A 9,665-nucleotide genomic window follows, 5' to 3' on the forward strand; every position below is an offset into this window, starting at 1 on the left:
TACTTAATTCTTACAATTTTAGTGCTGTTTCATGTTCCTTTCTCAGTATTTACTACTATTATTCTTTCTTTTGACCCAGCTTCGGGGCCCCAACGTATAATTGCTTATTATCTGTATCCTGTGGGTCACAATGTGTGGTGCTCTATCTGAGATCTAAGGACGAGAAGTTGGTCAAATAATGTCGCAAGAATGTCTAGTATCTCCTTTTTTAAGGCATTTGTAAAATCTATGAGGAAATTGAACTATTTTCGCGAAAATGCCATTGCAATTAGTTGAGTTATTTCCCTGTAATTTTTTTTATTCAACCCTCTATGTACAGAGTTTAAATAATGGCAAAAAATACGATTTTTATTTAGAAATTTGTAATTTAAAAAAAATTTATTAATTGAACTTTATACTTGTATTTATTGCATAAAAACGATAAGTTTTAATTTCAGCATTCCTTGCATATTGCAGGACATTCCTACAATGTTAGAATTTTCACTCTAAAAATATTGCAAAATAGCCGGTATAACTATTTTTCTTCACTAACTAAATTGAATCGTGCATTATATGACTATTATTATTGTTAATTTTACAAAAAGCATTATCATAGCGCTTCGATAAAAATTACCTAGTTTTTTGGTATTCTCATAGACCTAGAAACACGGCGAAAGTTGCCATATTCTGGTAGTTTTAACCATACTTTTTCTCAGTGTACATTTTAAGCAAAGTTAAATATCAGCGAGTCAATAGCATTTGCAAGATACCATAATTGAAGAAAAAAATAATGTCGCACAATAATAGCAATAAAATTACTAAGCATTTAGTCAATATTACTTTTTTGCTAAAAGATTATATTGCAGGTGACAAATAATTTGTTTCGCTCTTTTCACGGCTATCGTACATAGATAACCGTTTTTAGATTATTTCTCTCTCTTTCTAACTCTTTTGTGATACCTTGATAAGAACTTAATAAAATAATTTTGATTGCGATATTGCTAGAACCATCTGTAATTTTCTCAAGGGAAATTTACTTAAATACCTTCCGATTTTGATTGTTTTTACACGTTTCAGGAAATTGTTACAGAATGAAGTTCTTCAGCGTTATCGTTCTCTGCCGTAAGTAGGATTGAATATTATAAAATTTATCTTTGTATTAACTCTTATGTGCTGTAATGCATACTCTTAAGTAAGATAAAATATCATGAAATTTTTCTTTTCATAAATTTTCATGTAAAATACACTCCGAAAAAGTGGTTCTTTGAAAGGATTTGTCATCATATGAATTCACATTTTTAGGGGAAAAAATGCTTATTTGTAACTATAGTTAATTTCTAGCCTTTCTTACGTTTTTGGTTCAACTTTGTTTATTTATATCCGTCGCTTTCTAAGGTAATAATAAATATGGTACTCGCATTTCTAACAATTACTAACAGCTTTTGCCCGTTGATGCCCAGCAGGTGAAGCATCGGATTTTGCACAGAAGGAGCCGAATTGCAATCCTCACCTAGATTACCTAAGATACACTTAGTACATGCGATATATTTTCTCGTAAATTCTGTGAAATAGAAAGTCCTGTATCCGGTCACAGACCAGTACCGTGAGTACACTGGTCTGAGATAGTCTGGAGACAGTGGAAAAAGCCTCACGAATGAGTGGTACTTTAATCTATCAGGAAAAGTTCTGAGCTGAGTTTCTTTTTCACCTTAGCGGTGCTCTTTCGTCAAACGAAGATTATCTTTCTTGATTTCATTCTCAAGGTTAATGGCTGAAGAGCTCGGCTTGTCTGAGGGTCATTACAAACCAATAGCATTAACTACTTTTAGGTTAAATTTTTTTCATTTGAAGTCAATGATTTCTGTGCTATTTATGAAAATACAAAAATTATACCTAATTTTCCAACAATTACTATAAATGTTTTTGGACGAATTTTCCTCATTTGCAGTTGCAAATGTTTTTGTGTTAATCATAAAAATGTACGTGCATTTAATTCTTCATATTTTTTAAATTTTAGTATCGTTAGGCTTGGCTACGTGCGATTTCGAATGTTTCAGAAGAGCAATGGTGGAATGCAATGTAAAAGGATTTGAAGAGAGAAAATCTGAGCGACCTGCTGACGGAGAGAAGAAAATTTGCCTGTAAGTTTCATATTTGAAAATAGTATTTTAATATTTTCTTATCTAATAGTGTTTTTCGAACATTGTACTTGAGAAGTTACGTTCAAAAGTTAGTTTATAACTTACGAAAGAAAGCATTTCGAGATAAGAAAAAATTAAATTAACTTATTTTATTCATAGTTGGTGACAGTAATATTAAATCTATTATGAATTTTATGCATACAATGTAGAAAACATGATATTTTAGCATTGAAACTAAAAAATTAATTCAATAATTCGGAATATTAAGTTTAAAATTATGAACGTAATACTTGAGAGTATATTAAATGAATTTAAGAGCAAGTTTTCCATTTATATTAAAAACCAATAATTTATAATTTATTTAAATTTTAATTGTCGTTTTCCATCATTGAAATCATAGTTGTGAAGCTAAGTTCGATAGTTTAGCTTCTTTATAATAACTGACAAAAATAAATAATTTGAGCGCATTTATATTGTAATGTGAATTTATGTCACAAAAGTAAGAAAAATTTTATTTTTTGGATTAAACTTAAAATATTATTATTGGGAATAATTGTCTAACTCTGAATTCATTTTTTTTACAAGTATAATTTTTTGCAATTATGCAAAAAATTATATATATATATATATATATATATATATATATATATATATATATATATATATATATATATATATATATATATATATATATATATATATATATATATATATATATATATATATATATATATATATATATATATATATATTAACGAAAATTAGAATCATAAGCATTCGTTATTTTCTGTGTGTTATGCGCCATGTCTGGAAAAATTTACTCGAACCAAAACCAATTTGCAATTGGTAAAAATCTCACTTATTTGACTATAACTAAAAGCAAAAGCATATTTTATTAATTATTTGTTTTTTTTAATCATATAGTTCAATCATTGAAAAATCTTTAAATTTTTACACCATCTTAAACTTCGTCCTGAAATTTAATTAAAAGTAAGTAAAGCTCTAAAAATTGTTTTCTAATTTCATTTTCTTAAAAACTGTTTTACCAACTCACTTCAATCTCAGATTTCATTAACTACATTAATTTACATGATACAAATAATTTTTTAATTTACAAATAAAATATTTTATTTTTAATCATTATTTATGCTAAGAAACATTAATTATAAACATCATAAAACCTAAGAAAAAGAAAATAATTTTGAAAATAAAGTGTTGCGCGTAAATATATTCAATTCAATTTTAAATTTTATAAAACAGACAAAGAAATTTTAAGCAAATAAATAATAACAAATAATATCGAAATAAATGATTGTTTACGAGTATTAAGATCATTTAATTACTTCGATGATAAAAATAATTTTAAGAAAAATAGAATGGTAAATAATGGTAACAATAATAAATGATAAATAATGGTAAAAATAATAAATGATAAATAATGGTAAAAATAATAAATGACAAATAATGATCATAATTAATAATGTTAAAAATATATCTTCCTTACTTCAGAGATAATTTTCTTATTGCAAAGTGCATGCGAGATTCCGCTGCCCAATGCAATACCGGATTTGCTGGAGTAGCTGAAAGAGTTTACGTAGCTGTTATGGATATCTGCACGGAAGGAACAGAAGAATATAACGGTAAATGAAAAAATTTTTAAAAATGTATTTTTAAGAATTCTTAGTTTCTTTCAGTTTCGTTTTAGTTTCTTTTCAATCGAATATTTTAAATGTTTAAGGGGAGTCAGTGGAGCATATATCAATAATTCTAGAGCTTACCTTTTTCTATGTATCTTTTTCAAAGAAACTTCTTATGATATAGCTTTGAAATTATTTTTGGGATGTTTGAGATTATATCAGTTGTATGCTGTGATAATGCTTTAGCTCTAACGGGAATACTTTTTAAGTTGCGAATAATTTTTGCTCGAAAATTATAATGATAATAGTTCAAAATATAATAGTTAATAATGATAATAATTAATAATGATAATAATTAATAATGATGAAAATTAAAATTGATGATAATTAAAAATATAATAATTAATGATGATAATAATTTATAATGATAATAATTAAGAAGGATAATAATAATAATCCTATTTCAGAAACGCTTTACTTGTTGCAATGCTTAAACGCGATGCCGCTATCCAGTGCAATACAGGATTCGTTGACGTAGCTGGAAATAATTTACATAGCTAAACCTGCTTAACTAAGTTCTGAAAATTTTTAATACACTTGAAAAATATTGTATTGAAAATTTTTAATATATTTGAAAAATACTTGTAAAATATTGTAGTTGATATACCTAATTGTGAAATTTACCTAAATATTCTTTTATTAAATAAGTGAAAATAGAACTTTGGCTCTAAGTAGAAATAGATATCGATAAAAAGCTTTTATTAAATAAAATCATCCTTATATTTTATTTTCAGAACTGTTTAACTCCTTTTAATTTTATGTAATACATTGACCATCTTAATAATCTTGATGTAATACATTGACGGTCATAATCTATATAATCATCATAATCTATATAATTTTAAAACAAATTCTTAATTTGAATTTTTCAAAATTGGCATAAATTTATGTTGATTGGTTAAGATTTCTTTTATACACAGAGAAAGAAAAATCCTGAAAAAAAGACAAAAATTCTGGTAATACAAACCAAAATATACAGGATTTAAACCATTAATTTGGTAACGGTTTTTAAAATTTAAGTTCTTATTACAGCACATTTGGTAAGGAAATGCAAAACTGAAAAATAAGTTCTACCGAATAAATGGTTTTTATATCAAGCTCAAAGGTATCATGATAAAGTTGCCAAATTTTTTCACGTATCAAATTTTATTTTTCATTTTACTAAAATCATTATCAAAGCGACCCAATAAAAATTACCAAACCTTTTGGTTTTCCAATAGAGTCAGAACCACGATACATTTTACCATATTCTGGTAGTTTTGACCATACTTTGCTTTCTCTGAACATTTTAGATAGATTTTATTCGAAAGTGCATACACAAAACGTTTGAAAAGTTTCATGCCGTTTGATTTCAGTAGTGAAGGCTGTGAAATTATGTGTTTGCGTATATTGAAAAAAATTTAGACTGTTCAAGACTGTATTTTTGTGAGAAATATAAATTATTTTTGTTGCTACTTGCTAACCATTTTCATTTTACTGAATTCGTTAACTAAATATATTTTTCAATTCAGTTTAATTTAAAATGTAATTTCCCGAAAACATTACGTTTATTTATAAATTAAACTTTGTGTTTATTAATTTTTGTTTGTTCGTTGAGTTAATTTAGTTTAATTCATATTAAAATCAATATTTTACGCAAAATGGCAATGGTTTAAGAATAATTTTAAATAATTATAATTTTTATTATTATAGCTATAAAATCTGATCCAAAATGTGGTTTAGAAACTCTGACTAATATCGGAACATGTGCTGATGAGATGAAAAAGGAACCAAACAATGGACGCTTTGGTGATGTCACTGAAATGATGAGGGTTATTTGCAGGTAATCATTTGTTCAATGCTTATTGCATAAACTTTCAGAATTCTTAAAAATCTGATTCAGATTTCAGAAAGTTTCGTGTTATATTACATAAAATTTTATCGGAAAAAAATATAATATTCGTTATAAATGTTTAGTAAATCAAATTACGCATAACATGATTTCTATAATGTTAAAAATTAAATCACATACTTTTTTTCGTTTAATTGTTTTTTTTTAATAAAATAAATAATTGAATACTATTCTTCAAAAACTTTGGCATACGAGAGGAAATCAATAGATATTTTTGAGATTCCATCTAACCCTGCCTTTAACATTTGTATAGAATTTGAAATATAGACACACTGATAGCCATTTGAATAGACACACTGACCTTTATTTATTTTTACAATGTAAAGAAGAAAAAGCTTACACTGTAAAAAAATTCGGTTAAAATACGGTATAAGTTTACGGTATAAAGTACTGTCACTTTTGGTGCCGTAAAAACTATTATACCGTAAAATCCATTTTTAACGTATAATATTTCACGTTAACCATTTAACATTTAACTAAAACTGTGTTTATCCATGAAACAGCTTCTAGAAAACTATCGTTGCTGTTATTCTTCCTAACCATTACTTAAAAGATTTTTAAACTCACTTAAAATATAAAATTTGATCTGTGTTTAAAAAATATCTCTAATCAACATTTTAATTGCAACTAAATATTCTATAACTATGTCTATGGAATAAAATGTAGTAAAACAGAACATTTTTTGCCACTAAAGAAACTGAATTCAGCCTCTATTGTGTAACGATTGAAGCGGTGCTCAATTGTTTTTATTTAAAATTAAATCTAATCGAATCAATAAAAAATTAGGAAATGAAATGGACGCAATTTAATGCATTTCCAGACGTAAAGTTTCACGAGTACACTGTAAGAAACATTGGAACAAATTACGGTAAAAAGTATCAGTGCTCAAAAGTCCGGCTCTTTTTGCCGTAAAATCCGTTTGTAACGGAGCATATTATGGAAAAAAATGATGTGCTTCAACTTTTACAGTAATATTTGCTGTCGAATCCCTAAATCACTCTAATCAAATAAATATTACTGTAAAAACAGCTGCATATTATTTTACGGTAAAGATGAATTTTATAGATGGTGCAAAAAAAAATCTAGTTGCAAAAATCTAGGTGCAAAAAAAATCTTTTTTACAGTGGGTAGTTACCATAAACATCTAGTATTAAGGAGTATTAATGATGTTACAATGGCGTTAGACATAAAGTATTGAATAACTAAAGTTGTTATAATTACGTTAGACATAAATTATTAAATAATTAATGTTGTTATAATGACGCTAGACATAAAGTATTAAAATTATATTGATGATTTTATAATGACATTAGGCATTAAACAAAGATTTATTTATTTATTAAAAAATTATTTTAAACGAAGAACTGATTAGTATATACGTCACATCTCTGATGTGAAACCTTTCAACGCCTCCTTTTTACAATAATATAAAAAATTTTTCAATTAATATAGAACATTAAAGAAAAAAACTCTTTGGCAAAATACATAGAGAAAAAACAGGAAGGATTTTTTTTATTATTTTATATGTCAACTATATACTTATTAAGTGACAATATTATTTCCCTTTGTTAAGAATTTTGTAATTATAAAAGGTCAAAACGCATCTATTTCGTAACTTTGTTGATCTGTTTTATAATTTATTTCATACGTTAATATGACTTTTTTTTCAGACACATCGATGGAGTAAAAAATTGCATGTACGAAAAATTTGAAAAATGCACTGTTAGAACAAAAGAAATATTTAAATATGCTATGGAACTATATGCTGAAGTCCAAAAAGGAACATGTGCCATATTGCCATAATTTTATGGATCTTGAAAATTCTCTACAAAAATCCTCACGTGTTAACTAAATTGAACCTACTAAAAACTACATAAAATGTACTGTTTATTTCTTGAATTTCAGATTTTCCATAGAAGCTCCGATGAAGATCAATTAAAAGATCACTTAAAGAAAAAATAAGGATGCACATTTTACAGCATTCTGTTTATGAAAATAGTTACGTTCGCATAAACTTCAAAATTAGGTTACGAAAATCAGTCTACAGATGGCACAGTTGAATACACAAGCAATATCACAATATTTTCTGTCGCATGATAAAAACTTTAAATGATATTTTTGTACGGTCATCTGTCAGTTATAACCTACAGATACCAGTTATAACAGATATCCGTTATAACTTGTTTGTTATAACGGGTATCTGTTTGTTTAACAAATTGTAGTATTCCTTTAAAAACACTAATTTACAGATTTTTTTATCATCCAATGCTGCTGAATAATATGACAATACTTCGTTGCAAGTTTTAAAAAAAAGACCATTGCGGTACAGGATTTAAGCAATCACCTGCGACTGCATGCATATAGTTCCGTTTTATCCAGATATCAAATTATATAATTATGCTTTCAAAACAATATAAAATATTTTAAAAATTAAACTCGTCGGACAAAAGTTTAGTTTGTGATATTGTTTATAAACAAAATGAAGGCCGTGCTACGTCATTTCAAGAGTAGGCGATGTTGATATTCATTCGCGCTTTATTTAGCTTCTATTTAGCACGCACTTATATGCAAACAGGCTCTTTCAATTGGTTTTTTCTTAACCTGCAGCAGAGTATAGTTTTGAAATTATTTGAAAATAAATACATAATCAAGTTTTCTATGCAATAAATCGTACATATACATCTTTCAATAAATTGTACACATTTTACAATAAATCGTACACATGAATCTTCTTTTCACCCTTTAACTGATATTTTGAATACTCGGGTAGTTTTTGGTACATACAATATATTGCTTAAAACTTATTACTTTCAGCAGTGTATGCATACCACCCTCTGCCCTTAGAATCTCCCCCACAGCACTAAAATTTAAACGATGCGCAAATTCCTTTAAAACTTATTTGTTTTACTATAAAAGATTATAATCTAATGCAATCAATAACTATATTCACTAACACAACAATAGAGCCGGTGGCAGCGGATTACGCTAATGGTTTTCTAAAGCATGGTGAACTGCGCTTCTAACATGTAATGAGAAAGGTTGGCGTACTGCACTCAAGGCAACACTTATGACCATCCCTCCTACTTCAATCATGCTGTAAAACATTTTCTGATAAAAACGTCATCTCGCCAATGTTGTTTTCCAAATGCTGCTTAGTTCCATCAAAAAGTCGTCCACGTAGGCGATTTCTCCCAATACTCTGTAGGTGATTGGGTTCAAAATTACAAGACTACGGAGTTGCACATAAGTAGTCGAAAACCAAAATTGGGTCAGCTGTTCAACGCCGGTTATAAAATAAAATGAAGACATTCACAAAAACTTTCCTTTCGGATTTTAAATTATTGTGTTCGCTGATGACGTCTACATTTATTAAGCTGCAAAATCTTTTAACAAAGTCACCACTAAACTTGAAAATGCTCTCACAACCATCCAAACTTGGTGCACAGACTAGAAAATGGCTATTTCACCCTGAAAAACGGCAACTATTAATTTCTCGAGCAAGCGTCCCTCGACTCCAATTCTGTTAACAATCTTTAATGAACAAATTTCTCAAGTAAATTCCTTAAAAATTCTCGGTATCTATTACACTGGAAACATTTCTTCCCTCTCCCACTTTCAATACCTGAAGAAAAAAATTTGGAAAAAAAAATTACGCCCTTCGCTGCATCTCTAGCACAACTTATCACCACATTCAGATTGTAAACGCTACAATCAGAATACTTTACCATTTGAGCATGGTAGCCCAATCCTCTTCCATGCAGCAAAATCTCATCTCCGAATCGCTGAAATAATCTAATAACAGCATACTTTTTTTAAACAATTTAATTGAAAAAAATTTTGATTTTGAAGCATGAAAGCTATCTGACAGAGGTTTGGCAAGAGCACGGAAAATTTTTTGCTAAGTTACATAATGGCGAATGGAGATTTAATTGTGTTTCTAACATTCATTAGAAAAGT

General features: G+C 27.6%; 1 protein-coding gene across 1 annotated transcript; it reads left to right on the forward strand.

Annotated features, from left to right (window-relative positions):
• Positions 1-155: 155 nt before the first annotated feature.
• On the forward strand, positions 156-7,591 carry LOC107448839 (uncharacterized). The gene is made up of 5 exons (XM_087154019.1): positions 156-1,101; positions 1,997-2,120; positions 3,630-3,760; positions 5,510-5,639; positions 7,379-7,591. The coding sequence occupies exons 1-5, from the start codon at positions 1,071-1,073 to the stop codon at positions 7,509-7,511; spliced, it is 549 nt and encodes a 182-aa protein (XP_087010145.1). The 5' UTR covers positions 156-1,070; the 3' UTR covers positions 7,512-7,591.
• The last annotated feature ends 2,074 nt before the right edge of the window (positions 7,592-9,665 follow it).

This window comes from Parasteatoda tepidariorum, chromosome 10 (assembly GCF_982258835.1).
Source record: "Parasteatoda tepidariorum strain Cologne lab strain chromosome 10, Ptep-v5.0, whole genome shotgun sequence".
Classification (NCBI taxonomy): Eukaryota; Metazoa; Arthropoda; class Arachnida; order Araneae; family Theridiidae; genus Parasteatoda; species Parasteatoda tepidariorum.